Source organism: Schistocerca nitens, chromosome 9, assembly GCF_023898315.1.
Source record: "Schistocerca nitens isolate TAMUIC-IGC-003100 chromosome 9, iqSchNite1.1, whole genome shotgun sequence".
NCBI lineage: Eukaryota > Metazoa > Arthropoda > Insecta > Orthoptera > Acrididae > Schistocerca > Schistocerca nitens.
Genome location: NC_064622.1, coordinates 409,479,733 through 409,507,655, shown reverse-complemented (window position 1 = coordinate 409,507,655; position 27,923 = coordinate 409,479,733). Strand labels below are relative to the sequence as shown.

General features: G+C 45.0%; 1 protein-coding gene across 1 annotated transcript in view; it reads right to left on the bottom strand.

Annotated features, from left to right (window-relative positions):
- The window catches only part of LOC126204278 (PR domain zinc finger protein 1-like), an 87,408-nt gene extending 66,056 nt beyond the window's left edge, over window positions 1-21,352 (bottom strand). The window contains exon 1 of the mRNA XM_049938666.1: window positions 21,295-21,352. Coding sequence (XP_049794623.1) covers window positions 21,295-21,352 — 58 coding nt within the window. The remainder of the gene's footprint in view (window positions 1-21,294) is intronic.
- Window positions 21,353-27,923: the final 6,571 nt, after the last annotated feature.

Here is a 27,923-nt window from a genome sequence, read left to right as displayed (position 1 = left end):
GGATAACTAGTTTGTTTACACAAATTATACATGTGTCAGATGCTGAGTATCAGTATTCGCAACCATTATTAAAGCATCAATCAGGCGTGAGCTTAGATCATTCTTGTTGACATTAACTAGGGAAACCAAAGTGTATAAATGACTTTTTTTTCGTGACAGGTTGTTGTTGTTTGTCTTTATTACTCAGCTGGTTTTCTTACTGTCAAGTTGCTGTTATACAATCCAAGAAAGCACTCTCGAAAGTCACTGTCCTACAATACGGCACTTTCTATGGTTCTCTTTCGCAAGTCAGTGTCTGTCATATGCATCTCTGCGTAATCTGGAAGTCGACACAATGTTGAGATCATTATAGTGCTGGATTTCTTCCTTTTCACTTTTCACTTAGGTGTGTCCACACAAACACAAATAAATATCTGACAATGCTAGATGGGGTAACTCAGAGTTCATAAAATTAGCAACAAAGACTGTTAGAGCTAAGAGATATGAAAAATGTAGTTACTGGATATGGAATGAGGAGACAAAAATGTTCGTCACCAAGTCAGTGAGAGCCCACGCATGGTGGATACAAGAAGGAATTACATACGCAAAAGAACAGAGCACAGACTTTTTAATGAGGTTACAATACATATTGTTGCTCACAATGATTCTTTTTTTTTGCTTTTGATTTACTGTGCATTTTAAATTAGTCAACAGATCATAAAAAATTCAAATATTCTGCTGGTTAGAAAACGAATATATCTTTTGAAATATAACCATATCTTCTGGAATATGGGTGAACGTCTTCCTCGATAGTCTTCATTCGTCTTTTAGCTATCAGCATACCCATTTTTTTACTTCCCACCTCTGTATCTGTGTTATTCATTGTGAATGGTGCATCTTTTTAGCCGAGCGATCGAAACCACTCACGGCAAGTGGGCCCCATCCTAGCCATACGGAGAGTGCATAGGCGGTTATTGCACTATTCACCACTGCGAAGCCTCATCTTCTTACCAAAGCCAGGGAGGAAATGATAAAACGCTGTGTCGCTCGTTATACGGAGAGATCTGAAATAAAATGGAAAAGTGTACACGTGCACATTGAGCGGGGTTCGAACTAGTATCCATTCTGTTAATAGCGGCTGTCTGTTAACAGTCCTGCCTTATTTTAACTACAAATTTCTGTTACGCATTACAGTAACTAAAATACTCTAACCACAAACTAGTTCACATAATGTCTAATGAGAAAGTGAGGAAGACGGTCTAACATTTTTCCTTCTACTACTGGCTCAGTTGCTAGCTTAGCTAAGCATAAAACGGCACCACCAAAAAAATCGGGAAACCCAATATATGTAAGTAGTTTAACGAAATCGTCGAAAGAAGGACGTCGCTTTTCAGCGAACAAAAGACGTTTGCAAAAGCAAAGAAAACTCTCTTTGGAAACAGTATCACAGTAGAGTCATTCAGCTCAATTGTAATAATTATTCGCAGACTTAGCAACGATAAAAGAAAAAAAAGGGGAGAAAAAGTTTTAGTTAAGAGGTAAGGAACAAGCATTCCAACACCTCGAAATAATTAGTTGTAATTAAGATAAAATTATATTTTACGGAAACTTCCAAGGAATGAATCTTGGCAAACTCACAAAAAATATTAAGGAATGCTTTCAAGAATTAAACCTATAATATTAAGGAACGGACACGAAAATCTTAATGAAATTGGTATAAATAAGCAATGAGTGAAGTATACTATATAACAAAATACGAGTATAAACATGGCATTAGAAAGTGAAACGATCTCCAAGATAAAAAAAAGTCAGGGAATACAAGTAAGAAAAGTAATAGCAACTAAGGGAAATGAAAGAAGTAATCAAGTGAAGGAGAACTGCCGATATCATAAAGTTGACTTATCGTCTTACTTGTTACACTTAGTCGTTAGTCTGTCCGAAGCGAAAAAGTAAGTGACTCAGTAACCACTTTACGATCAAATTGAGAGTTCCCAGTTCTGTTTCGAGTACTCTACGTTTTGGCTATACTTCGGAAGTGCCAGAAGCGTCCATGCAGTTGTGTCCAGTACTGAAATAAAGATTTTCCCCGTTCGGTGGTACTGCTTTGCGTGTTTAACGGAGGATATCTACTTGTAAAAAACCTAGCATGACGGTACCTGCACTGTTAGTGTTGTCCACTCGTGCCCACAAGCAAACAGTTTCGGCGAGCTATCTCTTGTAAAACAACTATTGTAACCGAACCAGAAAAAATGATTAAGGGTTGCAGAGTAAAGTTTAGGAGCTTTTATCCATGGCGGTGTCGTGCGCTTAACAATATCCTCCGCGCAGCGCAGCCGTTGGCACGCGAGGAAGGTGGCAAAACACGTTTATTCCAGCGACGGATAAGCCAGCCATTGTGTGATTCCGCATTAGTTCAAAAACGCCAAACACTGCGCGCATCAAGAAGGATTTCCAGATCGCATAAAAACGACTATGTGAGGACAATATAGCGATGAACAGTGTAGAATTTTGAAGCTCGGCGCACTGTTCCATTGGTGTGCTCTAGCTGCGAAGTCTTATCTGCTCTAATACAAAATGTCTGTGCGAGCTGGCAACGTATGGGTTTCATTTCTGGCATTCATCAGTGCGATTCAGATGAGTCAACTTGTTGAAAACTATCGAGCATTAAAGAGAAGAAACGTTATTGATTGAGAGACACGTAGAGGTTAAACCGTTTATGATTTCTACCGCTGTCAAAATTGTCTGTGAAGTTCCGAACTTTTAACGACAAAAGATGTACCTGAAGAGACGCTGATCTTTCAAATGTTTTGAGTATTGTTAAACGACTGTTCACAAGTGCAAGAGTTCCCGGAAGTTAAAGTGTCAAAAATTCGCCTTAAAATAGACAATACTATATAAAAATGCTTGTCTGTATGGACATAATCATAGCTCATCCTCACCGTGCGCAGTATGGCTGAAGGATTATCTTCATTCAGTTGTACTCCATATCAACCTCCCCGCCCCCCTAAAAGAGTTCATCAGTTTAAGAACGATAATATAGTGGCATTCGACCAGAAAGAGCTGGTTCGATTTCTACTGATGGGAGCAGCTTTTATCACCAGTTTACTTACGGCGAGTGGAGAGTGTTCTGACGTACAAGGTTTGGCCGGAAAGTAGTGCGTTACATTTTTTTAAAAAAACTTATCGCTCAGATTTCTTCGAAGTATGACCTTTCTGCTTCAGCACATTTTTGCCTGTGCGACTTCCTTGCATCATAAGCTTTCTATAACTTTTCAATGGGTATGCTCCTCAGAGGAAGCCGTCGAAGTAGCTTGCACCTTATCCACTGAATCGAGATGCTGTCATCTGAGATACCTGTAAACAAAAAGAAAGTCCGACGCTTTGTCGTTTTGCAGTTCCCACGATACGCGAAACTCCTTTCCAACGCGACCGACCCTGAAGTATCGCCTTGTAAAACTGAGATTTTTCCGGCATCAATCGAAAACTTGTTCGACGGTCTGAATTCAGTAACTGGCGACATGAGGCACATGGTCGTCCGTTCGAGATGTTGACGGGGCGTCCCTCTCGGGCCTCGGGGGCGATCTCCACCCAAACATCTTCCCCAAACATCTTGTGGCACCTGTTTGGCTGCGACCAGAAAGGAAATCATGCCCGAAGGCTTCCTTATACATTCTTTGAGTTTCCAGAGGCGTCTTATTGGGCTTCATTCTAAACTTTATCGCATAGTGTTGCTCTAAAGATTTCTCCATAGTAAGTTCGACGCGACGTAGAGGTTCACGGAAGAAGCCGTCTTAACCCACCAAGAATACGGAGGCATTTGGGCGACCTGACACTGGAAAGCTGAGGGTCCCCCTCCACCCACCTCAATCGGTCCGACAACTGTGTCACAGAAAATTGCGACGAATTACTTTTCGGACACGCCCTGTACATTGCGCGATCGTCAGACTGAGTGGCAGTAGTCTCAATTAAGTACGAAACCATTCTGCACTAATTTTTAGGTGTATAACTCGTTCCAAAAGGGAACATACGTAACATGGGTCTGGAGTTCCATTCCGCTCCTCAGCGGAATGTGCGCTTTTTTTCAACTTCTACACAGGATAAAATTGTGAGCGCGACCGAGGCACGCAACTGGAACTTTGTTTTCAGTGCACAATGCTCTTACCGAAAATATTTTTAAATACAAAATTTTTGTTTCGCTGATTATATTTCACAACACGATTACATCGCAGTAACAGAAACAAAACTCGATTTATAAAACTTCAGGTGGGAAATTATGGCTTCGTAGCTAGTTTATCATTTTTTACAAACACAGTACATAACGAATGTGTAAAACATTTATTAGCCAGTATGTCTGATGGAATCCATCAGATAAATTGTAATTTAATACTGTAATACAACATGTTTAGTGTATGACACGAGCGATGGGCGCTCGATAAGACATTTTTCGTGTAATGTCGTGACCAAAAATTTTGTTAGTCTTGAGGGTATCTGTGTTTCTAGTATTTGATTTCCTACATACAACTATGTCTTATGGACGCTACTCGGGTTTTTCCTGACTTTGGTCCAATAAGCAGAAAACCGGTTCGAAGTAACCATATATTAGCAGAACGAAGTTTGCTTGTTTCTCAACCTTAAATATTTTCATTCAAAGAAAGGAAGATGAAATCATTTGAAACGACAGGAGGGGAGGAAGGAAGAGTTTTAACGTCCCGTCGACAGCACGGTCTTTAGAGGAGGAGCACTATCTCGGATTATGAAAGGATGGGAAGGAATATCAGCTTACCCTTTTCGAAGGAATCATTCCGGCAGTTGCCGAGGGCGGGTTAAGGAAACCAAGAAAATCTATCTCTGGATGGCCGGACGGGTATTTGAACTGTCGTCCTCCCGAATGTGAGCCCAGTGTGCTAACAACTGCATCACCTCGCTCGCTCATTGCTTCAGCCCTGTCCTTTCGAGGAACCATCCCAGCATTCCCCTGAGGCAAATTAGGGAAACTACGGAAAATTTAAATCAGGATGGCTGGACAAGGATCTGAACCGTCGCCCTTCCGAATGCGAGTCCAATGTGGTAACCACTGCACCACTTCGGTTGGTCACGTGACTTTGGAAGCGGTGTAAGTGGGCGACAAAAACTACATTCTCAACACCTAAATGTTCAGTCCGTAGAGATTCCTATTGTGTGGTTTTCACGCCTGTTGACAGGGCGCTAAATGCATCTCGAGTGCGTGAATGAGTAGCCATTGATACGAGGCACGTGAAAGAGCGGGCAAAGTGGGCTAAGGCCGAGTTTCGTGCGCCGACGCTGGGAGCCTACGGAGCAAGCGGGCTGACCCAGCCTCGCGCGCGACCTTGGCAATGACATCGGCCGAGGACGGCCCAGTCGGCAGCGCCGCGGCGCGCGAGCCTACCCCAGGGCGGTCTGGTGTGTTCGTGCGAAGCTGCCGCCGCCGCCGCCCCCGCTGCAGCTGCAGTGCGTGTGCGCGTGCTGCGTGCGCCCTCGTGTGTGTGTGTGTGTGTGTGTGTGTGTGTGTGTGTGTGTCGCGGCGCGCGTGCACTGCACAGCACAGCGGAGCGGTCCGGTACCCAAACCCCGGCGACGGCGGAAATCGATATGCGGCACGTGGCAGACACAGGGGCTCTGGTGCGGGGGCGGGGGTGGGCGTGGTGGGCGGGGGCTGGAGAGGGGTGTGGAGGAGTGCAGCCGCCGGCGATGCGCCTGACGCGCGGTTGTGTGCGTTGTCTGGCCGCACAGCCGCCGTCTGGCTGCGTGTTCAGGGGGAACTGCCCAAACGCAGCACGCAACACCCTAGCGTCGCGCCGCGTCGCGTGAGCCAGGCCTGTTATAGCCGCGGCTCTAGGATTCTCTGCTTCCAACAGATACCGCAAAATTTACTACAGAAATGCCTGGCCGCCGTTTCGATTCGAGGATACTGGGTTAGAACCTCCATTCCACTACTCTTACGTGAAACGCTTTCCCGTCATTTTGTTTTAAAATTTAGGAGAAAGATGGTCATAATACTACAGAAAGATCACTTTCCATGCGCAGAATGACTCAGAGATAAGAAAATCCAATACCTATCTTCCTAGCTGCGGTCGATTCGAGAGTACTGGATTGGAAGCCAGGTCCAGCTACGGTGATCCAAAATTTGTACAATGATTTCTTTGCAGAATGTTTTCAGAGCCTTGGGAACAATACGAGATACAAACCATTTTTTTAAACACCTCACATCACTCAGGGAAAGCAATGCTACGTTCGGATTTGAAGTAGTACCTACGACAGTACCCATCCTAACGAGATAGTGCGGGGCTTGTTCTCGCTAAACCGAACGTATAACCCTAGACAACAGGTAGACCGTAGAAAAATTATACTGCCTCCACTGCATATCTGTCTTTATGCTAGTCAGAGATGGATAAGCAAAAACCCGCCAGGGTGGCCGCGAGCGCTAACGCGCTGCTTCCCAGACTCGGATAAGTGCGCAGGCCCCCGGATCGAATCCGCCCGGCGGATTACCGACGAGAGTCTGTGTGCCGGCCAGCCTGGATGTGGTTTTTAGGCGGTTTTCCACATCCCGCTAGGTGAATACCGGGCTGGTCCCCACGTTCAGCCTCAGCTACACAGCTCGCAGACATCTGAACACATTCACACTATTTCATTGATTCCACTGGACACAGACAGTTGGGGTACACTATTTTTGTCCTGGGGGGTAAGGGGTGGCGGCAGCAAGGGCATCCGGCCACCCCTTAAAATTAACATGCCAAATCCGATTAACCATGGCCGACTCTGCGGGACAAGGCGGGACAAGGCGCTGTTGGCAAGTGGGACAAGGCGCAAGCGATAGAGATAGAGAAGGATAAGCAAAATCTAGTGAAACGCACCGGACTGTCTGGCTGTCGATGGCCCTCGAATAAACTGGTATAAATTTTTTGATAAGCGTCGGTTATCAATTAATCTTTAAAATGTATAAATGCCAAGGCATTTGTGAATTTTGGGCATTTATGCAGACACTTATCCTGGGCATTTTACATCACTATTCACGGGTGGTTCCTTCCGTTGATTTCATGCGATTTTTTGCAGTCACTGTGTGCAATGCTAACCAGTCCGTGCCTGTCAGTCCATGAGGTCAGCTTGGTCTTGGTGCAACAGTGGTTGTTCCTTCGCGTTTGCACTTCACAGTCGCATCACCAACAACCGACTTGAGCTACTTTGAAAAAGTCTTCAGGCCACGAGTGGCCTACCGGGACCGTCCGAACGCCGTGTCATTCTCAGAGGATGCGGGTAGGAAGGGCGTGGGGTCAACACACCGCTCTCCCGGCCGTTATGATGGTATTCTTGACCGAAGCCGCTACTATTCGGTCGAGTAGCTCCTTAATTGGCATCACGAGGCTGAGTGCACCCCGAAAAATGGCAACTGCGCATGGCGGCCTGGATGGTCACCCATCCAAGTGCCGACCACGCCCGACAGCGCTTAACTTCGGTGATCTCACGGGAACCGGTGTAGCCACTGCGGCAAGGCCGTTGCGTACTTGAGCAGCTTTAGAACAGTTGAAATGTCCCTGATCGATTTGTTACTCACGTGACATCCAGTACCTAGACAACGTTCCAAGTCACTGAGCTCTCCCAGCCCACTCACGCTGCTGTTAGTGCTTCTCTGCCAACAACACAACACACGCTGCCTCCTTTAATAATAATGGCTGGTAGGTTTCTCGTGGCCAGCCCCACATTGCATAGGTGTGTCCGGATACTTTTGATCGGTTAACGTATTCTGCACCTACATCTGTATTCCGTGAGCCACCTGACGGTGTGTGGCGGAATGTACGCCTGGTACCTCCATCTGATACCCCCTTTCTTCTTCTGTTCACGAATGGCGCCTAGGAACAGTGAAACCTCGGTAATAGCTCTAATTTCTCGAATCCTCTCGTTAGGATCATTTAGTCGGACGTATGTGGGAAGAAGTAATATGTTTAGTCCGCCTCTTCCCGGAATGTACTCTATTGGAGGTAAGTAGTAAAAGTCTGCGTGATGAACTACGCCTCTCTTGCAGCGTCTGCCGCTGGAGTTCGTTGAGCATCTCCGTAATGGTCACCTAGCGACTAAAGGCTCCTTTACTGGGTTTGAACCCCCGTTCAGTTACTCATATTCCTAAGTTTCTCGCCATTTCGTCACAAAAATTTGGGCGAATGAGGGGAGTTGTAACTACAGAATGGTTGCTTTCCGTATGTATCATTACTCGGGGGAACGTAGATGACGGCTGCTAATTTGAGACTTGAATGAGTAGGCAACTTTTCAAACGACATAGCAGGGAGCTCGTTCTCGTTAAATCCTGATCTATAAATCTAGAAAAATGGTAGAGCGTACAAATATTATACTCCCTTAATATAAATATTCGGCTGGCCGCTGTCTCCGAGCGGTTCTAGGCGCTTCAGTCTGGAACCGCGCGACCGCTACGGCCGTAGGTTCGAATTCTGCCTCGGGCATGAATGTGTGTGATGTCCTTAGGTTAGTAAGGTTTAAATAGTTCTAAGTTCTACGGGACTGATGTCCTCAGATGCTAAGTCCGACAGTGCTCAGAGCCATTTAACACGTTTAATGTTCGTAACAACAGGACAACAGGGATTTGTACCGGTATCAAGAGAAAATGTAAACCGTTTTCCTTTTTAGTGATACGCGAATAGGATAGGGGCAGGCAATAGTAACTGTACAGATCAGAAAGGATTTGGGTGAAAGAGGCAGAGGAGGAGAGCTTTGAGCGAATCCACGGAACTCTCAGGCCGAATTTCGAGGGGAACGACGTTTAAATTCTCTATCCCGAGGCTAGTTATCTATTAATTCTCCAAAAGCTTTTGGAGCGAATTTTAAGATATTTCTTTAAGCATTTTCTGCCCTCCTTGTCCATCTGTCTCTTTCTCGAAATGCTGTCTGATCTGAACAATGACACATAAAAGTGCGTAAGCCATTTGTCTTACATACCTTTTTTTTTTTTTTTCAAAAATTATGAGACAAATATTTTGATGCAGTGGAGTGGATATTAGCACGAATCTTTCGGACAGACATTTAAAAGAAAACTATATCACGAGCATGAGAATGTGGATTCTATTCCACTCGAAAACTTGTGCAATGTAGACATACAAAACAAAACATTAGTGTTTTTGAAAAATCATGATTTGGCACAATAGCTCTATGACCTTCATTAAACGTACCGTAAAACTAAAAATTTAGGTCAAACTACAGCCCTGTTAACATATGTATAAATCGGATACCACCCTGCGTTCTTAAGGTCGGTGCAGTTAATGTATAACGCTGATCTGGATACAAATGGTGGTGAATGGATGCATGAGCTGTCACTGATTTAGTTTTTTTTGTAAGTATGGTTGCCATGACGAATGTTGTATCGGCATGATATGATTGCTTTCCCTTGCGGTAACGGTCTCTATTTACGGTCTTTCTCAGTGCATGTGGATACCTGAGGATGATCTGTTGTTTGATTGAAAAGGTAGTTCTAATAAAGTGAAATACAGCTGTTGTGCTAAATCATAATTTTCCAAAAAATATTTAAGAGCAGTTAATCACTGTCTCGTTAGAAAAATAGTGTAAACAATAGTGGCTGATTGCGGTAATTACATTAATACTGTTACGTCTTCCTATGCACGCTATGCGAGGATCCCATTCATTAACAGACAATTCAGATGTTAATTTATTCTACATCTAATATCAAATAGTAGAAATAATACACAACTTAGTTGCAGCGTCAGTTGCTGACAGTGGAGATACATGAGCGAGGTTTCTACGGCTGCCGCCGCCTCTCACATCCGAATCTCCATCGTTCACGGTCAGTCCAGTCTACTTCATTAAGACCTCTCGCCGCCATTGCTTCGTTGACGTCGTCTTTCCAGCATCTCGCAGGTCTATCGCGCTTTCTTCTTTGATGTGGAGTCCATTACCATAACCGTTTTGGCCATCTTGTGTCTGGCATACGCTGTAAGTGACCATACCAGAGTAGGCGCTTCCTTTCTATGTAGTCTAGGATTGTGCTTTTGACATTCATAACCTCTCTGATCCTATCATTTCTAATATGGTCAAGTCTGGAATATCCACAACTCCGTCTCCAGAAATCCATGTCGACAGCCAGCAGGCGATCTTTCTGCCTCTGAGTTAGTTCCCATGCATCATATGTTGTGATACTTTCAATAATTGTGTGGTAGATGGTATGTTTTGTTCTGCGCGTTATGTTTTTGTTCCAAAGAATACCATTTAGTTGTTTTATGGCTCGCTTACCCTGGCCTATTTTATTGTTTACATCATCCATACTTCTACCACTGGACGACAGTGTCACTCCCAAGTACTTAAAATTACGAGGGGCGTTCAGAAAGTAAGCTCCGATCGGTCGCGAAATGGAAACGACTATGAAAATCCGATAAAGCTTTGCACAGATGTGTTGGGTAGTGTCTCTAGTATAACCCCAGTTAGCATCACGTCGCTCTTCTCATTTCTGAGCTCGCAGTGAGTGCGTAAAGATGTCTAGAAAATAGTGTCTGCCGCCAAGCACGAGGGCCTGGTGAGAAATTTCGCCTGAAGCTATGCAGCTAACATTACATAACTGTCGTGCTGTTTCTTCTTCAAGACAATTCTCAGCCGCATTCTGCAGGGGCAATGAAGATGCTCCTGCATCGTTTTCAAATGGAAATGTGAGATTACCCACAATACGGTCCGCAATTGTCTCCCCCTCAGTTTCATCTCTGGTCACATGAACCGCTGTCTTTGAAGACAACATTTTGACACAGACAACGAGGTGTAGGCCAGCGTGGAGAATTGGCGGAAAGCACTGGCGGCTGCCTTCTATGATGAGGCTATTGAAAAGTTGGTACAACGCTATGACAAAAGTCTAAGTCAGAACGGCGACTACGTAGAGAAGTAGCTGAAAGGTGTAGCTAATTGTTACAAGTAAAACATTTCTGATGTTCACTGTGGTTTCAATTTGGCAATCAATCGGAGCTTACTTTCTGAACAGGCCTCGTATGACACCCTTTAACAGTATCAGAACCGAGCTGTAAGTCGTTAACAGTATTTTCTCCCACTTTCAGATATTCTGTTTTAGATACGTTTATGACAAGACCCCATTTTTCATATTCTTCTTTTAATTTGCGGAGCATGTAATTTACATAATCGTCATCTCCAGCTACTAACACTTGGTCTTCAGCAAAAAATAGAGTGAACAAGATCTCGTCGTCTATGTAGAGTAGAGATGAATTAGGCAATATATAAATACACAAACGAGTTATAAATCTGTGACTTTTCAATACAATGTCTATTCTGAAGATGTCAAGCCCCGGCTACTATGAAAGTCTATAAATGTTATTCAACTGGCAGACATAAAAAAGGGGCCAGTGCATGAATGTTCAAACTTAGATCCACCTGCCGCCGGAGTTCCGGAGAGAGAACGCTTACATCTTATTGGTAGAGGCGTAACCGTTCGTGGGAGAGACCTCGTGCCGCGGTGGCGGCTGTGGGAAACACGGCGGCGTAACTGACGGCGCACCTATTTGTAAGAACGGCGAACGGATAGCGGCCGATACCGCAAACTTTAGAATTTAAAATCGTCTGAGACAGATTAAAGTTTGATAGTACTGTGCCATTCACTGTTATTAATGTGATACATTAATGTATGTGAACAACCCGCAACGGTACATGATTCTTCCGAATGAATGAAAACCATCGAAACAACAGACTATTTAAGACGCCACGTCTTCAGGTCCTGTTAATATGCATGCCCATATTATTCCGACGGAGACACGTGGTTCGACAGGCAGGTCCAAATCTGTCGTTTGTATGCGCATGCGTGCTCGCGTTTTGTCGCACGTGACTTTGCTTTTGGTCTGCGAACGGTGCTACCTGTCACGCATCGATTATACCGATCTCATTTGCGAGGGGACGGGGGACAACGGGATTTCGCGTGTCGCTGCATACGTGACTACCGCGGCGTAAATGATGGAGCTACGGCGATCCAATCGCTCTGGCGGTTGCAGGTGTAATAGACGGAGTCTCTTCTGGGTACCCAGGCACCAAAAACGTGCCGCATATCGGCAACACTGGGGTGTGACACAGAAACTGATATAGGACTAATTTGCGCGTAGTCCAACTACCTTAAATACACAAAGCACGAAAAAATTAACTAAACAGTATCACTGTGACAGCAAAGAAAAGAAAATGAAGTGATAGACAAGAACACTGTCATGTTGACATTTAGATGTCTTCGCGAATATATCTGGTGACAATACATTACTGTTGCCCACGTAAGCAACTTACATTCTTCTTCCTCAATTTCGTATAGTTGAATGCATCTGAGCTCTAGACCTACCAGCGAATCTCCTTGTGAAAGCTGTTTAAGCAAATGTAAATAAAAGTCTCGCGCCTTTCTCGTCTCTATCCTCTCGCCACAAATTGCCGCTACTTATCGAACCACTGTTGGCATTATAAGAGATAGTAGCCTGCATAATTGAGTTCTTATTTCTACAGAGAACTGTATCATCCCATCGATCGCCTGTTTGGCGATGGTTTTGTATCTACACATCGTTTTATCTTTAGATTATGGAATCCACCGAATAAGGAGAAGATTGCTATATATACTCCGCCTGAACAGGCCATGAAGGCCCAACAGCACCGACCGATCGCCATGTCATCCTCAGACTACAGGGGTCACTGGATGCGGATATGGAGGGGTATGCGATCAGCACACCGCTTTCCCGGCCGTATGTCAGCTTATGACACCGGAGTCGCTACTTCTCAATCGAGTAGCTCTTCAGTTTGCCTCACGAAGGCTGAGTGCACCCCGCTTGCCAACAGATCGGATGGTCACCCATCCAAGTGCTAGCCCAGCCCGACAGCGCTTAACTTCGGTGACCTGACGGGAACCGGTGTTAACACTGCGGCAAGGCCGTTGGCAAGGGGAAGATTAGATAGCAATTATATTTCAGAACAAATTAATGTAACTGTGTTCTCTTCGCCTTCAATAATTTAAACTTATTTTAATGCTATATACATGGCAAGCTCCCGCTGACATTGCAAGGTAATAAACAGATTTCATCGTAAAGAGAGAGAGAGAGAGAGAGAGAGAGAGAGAGAGAGAGAGAGACTGAAAGTGGCGAAAACCTCAATTGTAGCATATACTGAATCATATCATAGTCGAGCGGGATTAGCCGAGCGGTCTTGGGCGCTGCAGTTATGGACTGTGGGGCTGGTCCTGGCGGAGGTTCGAGTCATCCCTCGGGCATGGGTGTGTGTGTTTGTCCTTAGGATAATTTAGGTTAGGTAGTGTGTAAGCTTAGGGACTGATGACCTTAGCAGTTAAGTCTCATAAGATTTCACACACATTTGAACATTTTTGAATCATATCATAACTTGCTAGAGGCAGACACACGAACATGTCTGAACTATGTTAAAAGATGACAACTGCCAAGAAAAAGAGACGTAAGTTGAACTCAGGAAGATGTGAACTATTGAAGGAAAAAGTGGAAAATTCAACAGACAGTTCAATGTTTCAGATGAATAGAACAAAATTAAAAATATAAATCTGAAAATTTTACAAGAAGAGGGTGGAGAAGCAAAAAAGAATAACAATAAAAAAATGTGTTACATTAGGGACACTGGATGAAATCGATGATTGCAGGAAAAGGGGGAATGACCATTCTACAAAAGAAAAAATGTAGAAGAATCGGAATGATGAACTAAGAAGACTAACTAAACGGAACAGAGAAGTGGATTAAAGATGATGAGACTGAAGAACAGAAGGAGGTGAATTAGAAGAATTGACTGTATTTCATCTTCTACGAGAGCCTATTGAAAAGTACTGCCTCTGATTTTTTATGTAAAAACTCAGAAAGATTTTCAAATAAAACAAACATTAGCAACATTCCGTATCTTTATTCTTAATGTTTACATATTTATTTCTCAACTTAGTTACCCTGGTGGCGAACAAATTTCTTTGAACGCGAGACGAGATTGTTGATACAGTCATTCTAGGATGTTTGGCTTTGTTAACACAGCGACAACCTCACCTCTGGTTGTACGGCTTCATCACTATCAAAGGGAACTGCCCGTTGTTTTAGTTTTTGGAAACACATGAAAATCGGATGGAGCCAAGTCGGATGATCGATGACAGCGATCCCAAGGCATCGGATTGTTGCAGATGTCGATGTGTGTGGTCTGGCATTATCATACTGAAGCAGAAGATGCTCGATTGGTGGACGAACACGCTCTTTCTCACGCACCGACACAGTCACTTTTTATACCGCCATGTTAGACGCTACAATTCGGAGCCATCTACCGGCAGAGGTTTGCAACTTGCCTCAGCGCAGCGGGGAAGTCGACAAGTTAATATGGATGACATGTTATACCTCAAGTGACACAGAGAACAGAATAAATAATTCGGAGGCATTGCTTGTCAGCACACCCTCGCAAAACATACGTTTCACGACCAGGTAAGCTAACAATTCCCTCAGAATTGCTTGTACCACAGCATCGCGAGAAAGACTCTGTGAAATTGTGAAGGAATAAAGACTCGACAATCTCTGGAACTGTCCGCGAGGCGCACTTGGGTAGTTAAATCGGTAAAGTACGAACCGCGAATGGAGTGTTTCAGAATACAGCACACAACTGACTTGTCACATAATTAATTTATGTTTTTTTTTTTCCTCTCTGCGATTGCTGATTCTTCTAAGTACTGCTGTGTTGGATCAGAGAAATTTAATGAGATGTTGCAGTGTGTTTAGTTAAACATCACAGCTGTTACGCAATAAGAGACTGTCGTGATGTTCATAGAATCATGCCTTTATATGTAAAAAGAAAATTATTTTCCCGAGATTGAGCGTTTCCCCGGGAAACACAGAGGAGATGATGTCAGTATTATTTACGTCTACTGATAGCGAAACACACTGACACACAGGTCGGGGGGGGGGGGGGGGGGGGGAGAGAATTATAAACGGGAAAACGGCTGCGAGCGGAAAGTGATCAATTTTTCAACATGTCTCTTATAGCTTTGATGTGCAGTCACTGTGTGTACAGTTTAGCTGTAATAAAAACTAAAATGCTGGCTGCATGAAATTCTCCTTTGATCTCGCACACCGTTCGCCTGTGTGCTTTGCACGTGGACTATAAGGATTTACATACACAATCAAAGCTGAAATTCCAACGGCAGGTGCTATGTGTATTGCACGTGCCACACGAGACCAGTTTGCGAGTCAACCGCAGTGTCGAGGCATTTGTGGTGGTGCACCAAAGTCCAACACAACCCGCCGCTAAAATTGGTCCTGCGTTCTGCGGCGGAATTATTAACTCGCAAATGAAGTAGCATTTGCCGGAAATGGACTCTAACTGCACGAGTGCGACCGATCGGCACCCGAAAATCGTTTCGTATTGCCATACTCATTTGGCAGCCCGCGGAGCATTGCCGGATTTTCTCACACCCAGATTTATCCACTCCCGAAGGTATCCTGGGAGTAATATTTCTTCCTTCTAGAGCTGAATGGCACTGTAATATCTCTGTGTTTCGAGCAAGGTTCTCCACTGAGCTTCGTTATACAGCTACCAGTAAATTTAACGAGTCAGAAAAAAATACGATGGAGACGTGGTAGCTCTTAGGAATAATTCAGACGTTTTACTAGAGCGACGCAGTGTTATAGTTTTTCTCATATTCTGGCGTATATACGTGATACTATAGTAATATTTAAAAAAAATACACAGCACAAGAAATAAGTGTGGTTGCCAAAGTATAGAAAAAGCCAAGACTTTGCAAGCTGCCACTAAATGATTTCCTCTTACAGCTGTACAGGATGTCATGGATATAACTGCAGGTATTTTTTATATGTGGTATTTTAATATGTACATACAAACTTTACAACCTGATGTTTTCTGCATGGTCGTAACTTCACTGCGGCTGTCAGTATATACAAAAAAAAAAAAAAATTGTCTCTATGCACTGTGGGACTTAACATCTGAGGTAATCAGTCCCCTAGATTTAGAACTACTTAGACCTAACTAACCTAAGGACATCGCATACACCCATGCCCGAGGCAGAAATCGAACCTGCGACCGTAGATGCAGCACGGTTCTGGACTGAAGCGCCTAGAACCGCTCGGCCACAACGGCCGGCCATACGCTAACCGTTTTGTGTGCCACACCTCAACACCTGACGTGCTGCCCACTTGAAAATCAGCATGTATGTCTTGTTCTTGCAACATGTACTTGGAGGTACTAACCAACCTAAAAACATACTACTTCTAGTACCTATAATTATTAGTCTGCAAATGAATTAAATGCTAATGTAATGTTGTTCAGTAAACCGTCCTGTCACCAATAACGTGTCTGCACTTATTCCCATTACATGCTGTATGTACACAGAGGATGTTCCAGGAGGAACTGTCAGTATTCGGAGATATGACAGGAAAGATAATTCGAAGGAAAAAAGTCTGGTAAACATGATCTTTAAAATGCATACCGTAACAGCTATGGGCACTTGTTCATCTTCGCTACTGTTTACATGTAGATTTACGGCGAATACCGTAATATTCAACTAACTATGCAATATGCGGCAATGGCAGTTCTAACAAATAATAACACGCAAACGTGAAAATACTTTTCTATGCAGTTTAGAATTATTCGATAAGACTTAAAGGCTCTTTAATGTTTTTTCAGGGCCCATTACGTCTAGTTCCAGTCTTCCCAGCAAGGTAATTTCCTTAACTCTACCGTGTATTGTTCTCGGGTCCTCTGCATGATATTTGAACACCCAAACGGCTCAGCTAGAGAGACAGAAAACTTCCCTATGTTAACCATAAAAGTAATGAAGTATTTTCAATGTAACGATTTAGTTTCTTAGCGGCATTCATCAGCTCTTGAAGAAAGGAGTACATAGATATGAAATTTATTAAATTTTCGCACAAATAGCTAAAATATTTGTGAACAGTTTTTTGTCTCCCAGAAGAAACTGTAGCTGGTAAGGAACACAAAGAGGGTGCTCTTTATTTCCGAACGTGTTCCTGGAACACGCGACAGTAGGAAGCCTGTGGTATTTTACACACAGTCATATAAGTCTTTGGAATGAAAAAGATTTCCGTAAACAGAAGTCTAAGTTATACACTTAGAAAGCAGGCTGTTGCCAGCAGCCGCCTCGTACTTCATACCCTAAAATCTGTCAGTGTATGTCGCTTGCAGTGGTGAAACGGTACTTGTAACGGGAAGCTACCCACGTCGTTCAGATGCGACATGTGGACTGTCTCCTCTCAACTTCGTTTGCTCGAAGTTGTCCTGATATTACGTTACAAGCTATTGCGTTTGACATCACATCCATCAGAGAGCTCAAAGGTTTCAAACGTTTCCCCCTTCGTCTCTACACTGATTTGGAGTGACAGGCACGAATCGTCAAAAAACACGACCTCTTCTCAGAAACAGTCGGTCCATTACCGTCTGTAACGGACGCTAGGACAAGTGATAACCTCTACGTAGAGCATACGGTGATAGGTCAGAGGTCACCATTTTCGTTGAAACGTGAACTACAGAGAGGGGGGTGGGGGGTGGGGGGTGGGGGGGGGGTGGGGGGACGAAACAAATAATTTTGTCGCAACAACTGCCGCACCAACGGATTTTCACGGTTGGACGAAAGCTACACACACACACACACACACACACACACACACACGAGCGCTCTCACAAATAGTACCGCCCTACCGATTACACGATTCATGGATTACGAACTATCCTAGTTAATTCAGTCAGATTTAGCATATTATTAAAAACGTAAAAAATGTATTAAACTGTATTAAATAATATCAAATTACGTCGTCGGATATAAGACGAAACTCTGTGTCCCGGCGTAAGCTCTCCCTCGTTCCGTTACGGGAACAAAAGACTCATTACATCAATGTCCGCTAGATGGCAAGCGCGTTGCAGTTCCGCCAGTAGTCGCTAACTCGGCATCGAGAAATTTTCCGCCAACTTGCGCAGCGGATAATGTAACTTCTGTAGCTATTTCATGACAGGTGAAGCTACAGTGCGTAACTAATTTTGAGAATTTGCAATTCGACACCCATACACGTGGCAATAAAATATATTACGAATACCAATGAAACTAAACGAATTTAAATTTGTTATTTTTTATGATCTATGGAAGATATTTAAAAGTGATAACAGTAATATGTCCCTTAAAAAAAGAAAAAATATCTGGAGGTTTACTTAATCTATAACCTAAAGTAACGATTGGTTCACGTCATTTTAGCGAAAAATACATTAATATATGCAAAATATTTCACATAAATTAGACTGGGTAGATTTTTGTGACGTATAATAATTACTCGAATTTAATAGTTATCTATCCAGGCTCCATTACTGTTCCTTACATATTTGAATCATACTTCGTTCAGCTTACAGCGATCAGTGTCGTGCGTTAGCTGGAATAGTAACTAATATAATTTATCGTGGAAAAACAGCATAATATTTTCGAAATAATTTAATTACGAGAAACAAAATTGGAAAAAAGTATAATAATAATCACCTACGAGTAAGACATTTTGTCCCAACTGCAAGTCTCTAAAGCAAAAAACACACTTTATTTTTTTTCATTGATTAACATATGATGAGATATCACCTGAGGCTTAATGAGTTGCTTATTCAAAGTAAAAATTTACGTGTGCAGATTCAGTCGATTTTGCGTTTAAATGCTCTTCTTCCAACACAGTCAAGCTGTGTTGCGAAAGATATACAATGCCTTCATGAAAGTTCAACCTCTTGGTTTCGCAAATAGAAACTGTAGCTATATAAAGATCTGACTGTTTCCTATGTCCCTCGTGTCTGTCGCGACACGGACGGTAGACGTACTCCCGCTTTTTTGTGTTTTTTTGTGATGGACGCCTCTGAGAAAAATTCGTAAAAATTAGGTATTAAGAAATTTTAATTTCATTGAACATATGAGTGTAAAAGATACTAATTTTTTAATTTGATATTGTGTGACAAAAATTGGGCGCCAATATTTTTAATGACTCCCGAAACTTTTGAGAATCTCCAATGGTCTTTCGCTCAGCGATTTTTGTTCACAGTGACTAGAATGTGCCTTGCTTTTGGACGCGCTTTATTCACGACTGGACAGCTTAATTAATTTTCAGTGTAATCTCTTCAGTGATATTCAAGGAGCAGATTTTTCGGCGTTCACACAGGTTGGTTTAATAGTAGCTCAGAAAAATTTGCTATCTAATAAAATGGAGAAGAAAATTTTGGTGGCTTGTTTTGTTGTATTGGGTATGGTTGTGAGACTGTAGACTGGACAGTATATTTGATGCTTCTGCTTAGATATGCTTACGTGCCTTTAGTCTTCGTTTCATAATAAGCCACGAATTTAGTGTAGTGTAAATAATTTAGTGAAATTACTGGAATATGCGATATGTCGATTATTGCAAAAAACTGCAGTTCATCTTAAAATATTCCCGCTGTGACAGACCACAACGGGATTGAAGGTTGTATACTCTTGAAGCTTGTAAACAAAATACAATGCTGGACTGTGTTCTACAAAGCACTAACGTAGTATTAACAACGTCATTAATTTTGAGACTGATAAAAGGGGCACAGTACTATGGTAAAACCTGTTTCTTAAAGTTATCAGGATACAGTGACACGAAAGGGTGCTTTGTACTTTCCTGATTTCTCTCTTTCCATTAGCAGAGCATTACCTTGCAGATACAGATGAGTAACTTGGTATCAAAATGGTTCAAATAGCTCTGAGCTCTATGGGACATCAGTCCCCAGAAACTAGAACTAACTTAAAGACATCACACACATCCAAGCCCGAAGCAGGATTCGAAACCGCGACCGTAGCAGTCGCGCGGTTCCAGACTGAAGCGCCTAGAACCGCTCGGCCACACCGGCCGGCTAACTGGGTATCATCAACTAATAATTAGACAGAAGCAAGAGCGTAGAGAAACGTTTGCTCAAGCCGATCTTTTGGAGGCTCGAAAAAGCTCGGTCCATTTGTTCTTAAGAAAACTGAAATGAGACTAGGAAGAGTTATTAGTTATCAGAGAAAGGTGGAGGACGGGGGGGGGGGGAGGAGTGGGGGAGGGGGGGGGGAAGAAGTAAACGACAAGTTATCATGTTAGCTACTAAAATTCCATACAAAAAATTCGACCTCCTGCAGGAATCTAAAATTTGCTTGCATGGATGACATGGACGGGGACCTCGGGTAGGTGTCGCTAGTTGGGAGTGAGAGTCGGCCGGGGAGCATATTGGCGATGAACTTCGTGTCCAGATAGTGTCGTGATTAGCGCAACTGCCTAGTCGGCAGTAGGTCCCGTGTTCGAGTCCCGGTCCGACACACATTTTCACTCGTCGCTGCTGATTCTGCATAAAGTTCTGATGCAGCTGATATCATTGGTTCCTTCCCTTTCCTTTCCTTCCCTCCCTCTCCACCTTCAATTTACGCAGCTTCAAGACCAGTTGCCAGAAGTTACTTTAGTACACAGAGTGAAATCTGCCAGGAAATTTCGTTACTTCTGCATGGATTGCTGTTACATGCAGATGGACAACTGAGAGCAGAAATGTCAATTAAAAAATCCCAAGGAACGCTGATGGTCCACACCGTGCAACTTGAAGCTTTATCAAAGGGAAATGTATCGCGCTAAATTTACATCCTCTCTTCGAAATAAAAATGAGAGAGACAGATACTCCATGCCGCATTGGTGTCACGATATGTGACGTTCCGTGACAATTATTTTGATAATTGTGTACTGCCTGAAGAGGAGTCCCTTTGCAGACACTTAACCAACTTAAAAAATCGTTACAGAGGGCATACTTTAAATATCGGACTGTTCCTCTAGCACAGGCAGCCAATTTATCCCCCCCCCCCCCCCCCATCCGCTTGCCTTCCACACAAAGCGTTGTTCCTTACTGAAACAGACCGTGTGGACCACAAACACAGGGGAAAATAAAAGACGAGCGAGCACTGGAGCCTGGCGGAAGCATAGGGCGCCACCTGTTTCGTCAGGCGACCGCCAGGTGCCGTGGCGGCGCTGCTGCCGCGACGCAGCGGCCCTGGCATTGGTTGGCGGCCGGATGGCTGCGGCGGTGGTGGTGGTGGTTGGTGGTTGTGGCTGTGATGGTGAAGGTGGTGACGCTGGTGGTGGCAGGAGTGGTTGCGGGAGGGGTGACCGCGAGGCTCGAGAAGGAGGGGGGGTGTGGTGGAGTGGGGAGGAGAGGGGAGCGGAAGGTGCACCGCGGCGCGCCGGCGGTGTGGCGGGAGGTGGCGATCGATGCGTGTGCTAGATGCTGGCACTACTGACCTACTTCGGCCCAGCCGCGCGCCGCTCGATGGGGTCGTCTGCGCGTTGCCGGGCGACGCCATGGCCTACCCGACGCGCTATATTTGTGCGGCGTGACGGCCGACCCACGCCGCCTCCTTCCTGCCTGCCAGCCTCCTGCGGGCTTTTGCCAATTACCGTCCGCTTCGCCACCCCCTGCCGATTTGCGGCGCACACTTTTTTTAGTCTCTGCCATCTTTTTGTTACCGGCCTCTGTCGTCGTTACTGACCTTCCCGAACTGACGATGCTGTTACCCCAGGCACTCTACGACGTAACAAGACGGCTAAACGAGTCAATATGTTACGTGTTATCTAATGTGTCTCGTTCTCCATCTCGCAAAACAAAAACTTTTCTTTCGCAGGTGCTAGTAGTGATTTTAACGCGACTTGTTGTTCCAATTAAATTTTTAGTTTACCCATTTCACTAACTGTAGCGGAGTGTTCAACGCGACAAATCTCCATGGTAGACCCAGGGTCATTTCTTGGAGCTGCCAGGGATTTTTCATTGGCGCGAAGACTGGATCAGGTGTAGTGCACTGTCGTGAGGCCAATTGAGGGGCTACCTTGCAGGGAGATAACGGTACCAATGTAGGCGCTTGTCTGGGAGCGCAGCTTCGAATCCTGCCTCGGGCATGGATGTGTGTGATGTCCTTAGCATAGTTAGGTTTAAGTAGTTCTAAGTTCTAGGGGACTGATGACCTCAGAAGTTAAGTCGCATAGTGCTCAGAGCCATTTGAACCGTTTGAGCATCAAACGTGATTCATCTGAAAAGGCCATCTCTCTCCACTCAGTGGGCGTCCACTTGCGATATTGGCGTGCAAATTCCAGCCTTCGTCACCGATAAAAAGTAATCAGCATGGCCGGCCGGTGTGACCGAGCGGTTCTAGGCGCTTCAGTCTGGAACCGCGCGACCGCTACGGTTGCAGGTTCGAATCCTGCCTCGGGCATGGATGTGCGTGATGTCCTTAGGTTAGTTAGGTTTAAGTAATTCTAAGTTCTAGGGGGACTGATGACCTCAGATGTTAAGTCCCATAGTGCTCAGAGGCATTTTTGAGCCAATCAGCATGAGTGCACGAACCATGCCCTTTCTGCGAACGCCCATATGCAGCAACTTTCGCTGAATGGCCTTTGAGGAGACGCTGCTGGTAGCCTCTTGGTTCGCCTAAGCGATCAGTTGCCCAACAATTGCTCGTCTATTTTCTTACCCCTTACAGGCAAATTGGTACAGAAAAGCAGAGATATTAGTTGGTTAGGAAATATTCAGATGGTGATTACGTTACGATATTCTCCTCCAGATATCGGATTTTCTTCCCCAAATTGAACCATTTCCTGACGAAACCTTCCTCTGCCTCCTGGATGACTTGCGGGTATATTGTTTCTGTAAAAGTAAACCTTTGAACTTAATGAGATCTGTGCCTCTAGCTCCGAACGTGTGTCTACACTGCGTTGGAGGCCCAATTTTATTGCATTCTTGTGCTCTTATTATTATGGGTTGGGTTGGGTTGTTTGGGGGAAGAGACCAAACAGCGAGGTCATCGGTCTCATCGGATTAGGGAAGGACGGGGAAGGAAGTCGGCTGTGCCCTTTCAAAGGAACCATCCCGGCATTTGCCTGGAGCGATTTAGGGAAATCACGGAAAACCGAAATCAGGATGGCCGGACGCGGGATTGAACCGTCGTCCTCCCGAAGGCGAGTCCAGTGTGCTAACCACTGCGCCACCTCGCTCGGTCTTATTATTATGAGATCCGCCTTTTATGCAAACGCTATTTTTCATATAAAACCCAAACTTGCTTCAGCACCTTTGTTCCATCGCCAATGCATATTCTTTATTCAAATCCGTAAAAGTGATAATTATGCTACGAAAACTATACCTAAACAGTTGTTGTCATCACGTTAACTTTACTGCATTACTGAATTGCGCAGAACTCTCTGTACACTATCGGATCTGCAAGTAAATAACATCAATGTGAATTTGGTTGGCGAATTAACACGTCACTTTGCCGGCCGCGGTGGTCTCGCGGTTCTAAGCGCGCAGTCCGGAACCGTGCGACTGCTACGGTCGCAGGTTCGAATCCTGCCTCGGGCATGGATGTGTGTGATGTCTTTAGGTTAGTTAGGTTTAAGTAGTTCTAAGTTCTAGGGGACTGATAACCACAGCGGTTGAGTCCCATAGTGCTCAGAGCCATTTGAACCATTTTGAACACGTCACTTTAGTATCTAAACGTAATTTTACTGCGAGAAAAAATTTCAGGACCATATCTGCGATTCCCCGCATGTAGCTTACGAAAATCCTATTTCATCTACATTTCCGTAAGTTGTTAGAAGCACACGGGAAGAGTACACACACTTTTCGGAACTTATTTCGTAAATAACACTTTTAATCATTACGAAAACACGATGTTAATGTTTGTGTTGTTTGACCACGTCGACCACAAGAGCAGCAAAACCAACTGATGAATATACACCCTTATCAGTTTAAGATAAACAGAACAGCGCGCTAATATTTTTGACTTTGATATTGGGAGTACCGTAATGAACTAACAAAAGCTTTGTACTATTCTTGAATGACGATTAGCTTTGATGAATCAGAAAAGAAGGAAAAGAAGGTACTTTAATTTGAAAATGATTCTTGACTTCCGTCTCTTACTACACGTTAACACGCTATGTGTGTTACGCAAAAGTGATATAGGTAGTATTAGAGTAAAAGAGTCGGAAAGAGAGTGATTGAGATACTAAGCTCATATTAGGAAGTAACTTGGTTCAGACTCCCACTCTAGCCGACCGGGGCGGCCCAGCGGTTCTAGGCGCTACAGTCTGGAACCGCGCGCCCGCTACGGTCGCAGCTTCGAATCCTGCCTCGGGCAACTGCCTGTTGGAGGTAATATGCAGAATTTGTTTCTTTTCACGAGGGCGAACCTATTCGCTTCCTTGTACTTCTGCAGGAAAGCTTCTGTTCTGACTCCCATTATCTTACCGTATACGGAACGCTGGAAATGGAAACAAAGTGTAGCGCGCGCGCGCTCGCACACACACACACACACACACACACACACACACACACACACACACACACACACATCGTATAGCAGTGCATCTAATAAAAAAATGCTGTTGCAAGACGAACCATAAGATATGCAACTGGTTGGCTAGTTTTATTCTCCTAGTTACACGTCCGTTGTATTGTTCCGCCAGAGCGCGAGGGGTGTGTGTACAGTCGGGGTTCCTACGTCCAATTAAAACGCGGGGCTCAGCGAGCGCTGCTGTGTAGAAAAACCCGGAGGGGAGACTTTTTCTCAAACGGCGAGGGTAATGAGTAAGTCCTCACCAGGCGTCGTCATTGCACAACTCACGTGCGCTGTAGGGCTTAAAGGTCAGGAATATAAACAGCAGTGCCCTTAGACGGCAAGAGTACTTAGCGAAGAGTGGCGGGAGGGGGTGGGTGAGGGAGGGAGGGAGGAGATGTCCTCCAGGGTGTGCACGGTGGCACCGCGAGTGAAAGGGCAAGCTTTTATTTCGCTGCAGGACGCCTCACGGAGTTTGCTTTTGCGTGTAGGTGTGGGAGTAGTAGGGGCTGCCGGCGCAGCAGCAGCAGGGGGTGCAGCGGCGGCGCGGCGTGAGGAAGTGTCGCGTTTTTGGACGGTGCGGGGGTGGAGGGTGTGGCGGCGGAGGTCGGCACGTGGCAAGTGGTGGCCAGGGGCGCGAGGGGGCGGCGGCGGCTCTGTCGCGTCTGGCCCGCCGTGGGGGCGGCGGGGCTAGCGGCGGCAGCGGCGGCGGCGGCGAATCGATGGCGGGAGCCACGCGCGGCGCCGCATTCGGCTCGCGGCACCCCTGGCTGCAGGTGAGGCGCCGCTGCCAGACACCCCTCACGCTCTTTTGCTGCGCGTAGCTCAGCAACCGCCTGTTTTTCCCAGGCCGCTAAGTTATGCCCGACCTGTGGCTTCCACTGTTGGGTAGCCAGTTTCAATCGCGTTGGTAAAAGGAATTTTCACCGCCAGTATTTGGCCGACAAGGGGTGGAAGCGAGACGTCGCACGGTTCCTGGTCACCATACGCTGCTCCACTGTCCTGGATTAGATCTCAGACTCCTTCGCAGTGTGTCACGGAGAAGGGCGATAGACACTGGTCATGATGATCACCCATCAAATTTTGACTTTCAAGGCTTCCAGAGGAGTAGGCTATATGCGGGCACCGGATTTCACCGTCTTCCTCCTCTCATCATCATTCAACACAGACATTACGCTACTCTGTATACACATTCATTACAATCAACTACGCTCAACAAGAAACGGCTCTCCTGCACCATAAGGGAATGGACCTTCACTCAGAGGGAGAAAACACTTTCCAATAAGCGGCTTAATCTAAACCCGAGGAGAGCCCAGCCAACAGTGCGATAACTTTATGTTTTGTTTTTGTTTTTCGTTTTTGTGGGTCGATGTTAATTTAAGTATCAGATTATAAAACTAAAGATCCGGTTTGGTCCTAGGATTCTTCTTCGTATCACCTCTTTAACCTCTGGCAGAGCTTCAAATCTTCAAAAATGTTCAAATGTGTGTGAAATCTTGTGGGATTTAACTGCTAAGGTCATCAGTACCTAAGCTCACGCACTACTTAACCTAAATTATCCTAAGGACAGACACACACACCGATGCCCGAGGGAGGACTCGAACCTCCGCCGGGACCAGCCGCACAGTCCATGACTGCAGCGCCTAAGACCGCTCGGCTAATCCCGCGCGGCTGACAGAGCTTGGTTAATGTGACAGGTAGTTTAGCTACAACCACCCCTCCTTTCATCTTATCTGTGTGGTAAGAAAAGAGTTCACTGGGGTTGTAAGATGACTGTGCAGCTGACTTCCGGTGACAGAAGGTACCTCGCATCCTCATTACGTACTTCATTACGTACGAGCCGGCCGCTGTGGCCGAGCGGTTCTAGGCGCTTCAGTCCGGAACCGCGCGACTGCTACGGTCGCAGGCTCGAATCCTGCCTCGGATATGGATGTGTGTGATGTCCTTAGGTTAGTTAGGTTTAAGTAGTTCTAAGTTCTAGGGGACTGATGAGCTCAGAAGTTAAGTCCCATAGTGCTCAGAGCCATTTGAACCCAGACGACCTCAGGTGCCAATCCACACAGGTGTAAAGTTAGTTTCAAGAGTAGGCTGCCCCTTACAAGTGTGACAGGACAATTACTGTTCACAGGATACAAAAATAATCTAGAAGAAAATGTCGGAGGCTCCGTAAGACTATTAGCTGATGACGCCAGAAGAGTGCAGCGATTAGTGAAAGGAATGGATGAATGGTGTGGCGATTGGCAGTTGGCCCTGAACTTTAATATATGTAAAATATTGCGCATAGGTAGGAGAAGTAATCCACCGCTGTACAACTACACCGCTGATGACAAACTGCTGGGTACAGTATCTACCGTAAAATATCTAGGACCAACTAACATGCTACGGTCGCAGGTTCGAATCCTGCCTTGGGCATGGGTGTGTGTGATGTCCTTAGGTTAGTTAGGTTTAAGTAGTTCTAAGTTCTAGGGGACTGATGACCACAGATGTTAAGTCCCATAGTGCTCAGAGCCATTTGAACCATTTGAACCAACTAACAGAGGAACCTTAAGTGAAATGACGACAAAAACTAGGTAGTAGGAAATGCAGATGCCAGCTGAGATTCATAGGAAGAATCTTAAGGATATGTAATTCATCCACAAAGGAAGAGGCTTACACAACAGAGAAGTTGCAGCTTTAGAAAATTGCAGCGAAATGCAGGAAGATAGGCAATTGGTGCAGGGAGTGGCAATTGACCCTTAACATAGACAAATGTAATGTATTGCGAATACATAGAAAGAAGGATCCTTTATTTTATGATTATATGATAGCAGAACAAACACTGGTAGCAGTTAGTTCTGTAAAATATCTGGGAGTGTGCGTACGGAACGATTTGAAGTGGAATGATAATATAACATTAATTGTTGGTAAGGCGGGTGCCAGGTCGAGATTCATTGCGAGAGTCCTTAGAAAATGTAGTCCATCAACAGAGGAGGTGGCTTACAAAACACTCGTTCGACCTATACTTGAGTATTGCTCATCAGTGTGGGATCCGTACCAGATCGGGTTGACGAAGGAGATAGAGAAGATCCAAAGAAGAGCGGCGCGTTTCGTCACAGGGTTATTTGGTAAGCGTGATAGCGTCACGGAGATGTTTAGCAAACTCAAGTGGCAGACTCTGCAAGAGAGGCGCTCTGCATCGCGGTGTAGCTTGCTGTCCAGGTTTCGAGAGGGTGCGTTTCTGGATGAGGTATCGAATATATTGCTTCCCCCGACTTATACCTCCCGAGGAGATCACGAATGTAAAATTAGAGAGATTCGAGCGCGCACGGAGGCTTTCCGGCAGTCGTTCTTCCCGCGAACCATACGCGACTGGAACAGGAAAGGGAGGTAATGACAGTGGCACGTAAAGTGCCCTCCGCCGCACACCGTTGGGTGGCTTGCGGAGTATAAATGTAGATGTAGATGAACACTTATTCGACAGATTATTGAGTATTGCTCATCCATATCACGTAGGACTGATATAAGATATACTGAAGATCCAACGAAGAGCGGCGCGTTGCGTCACAGGATAGTT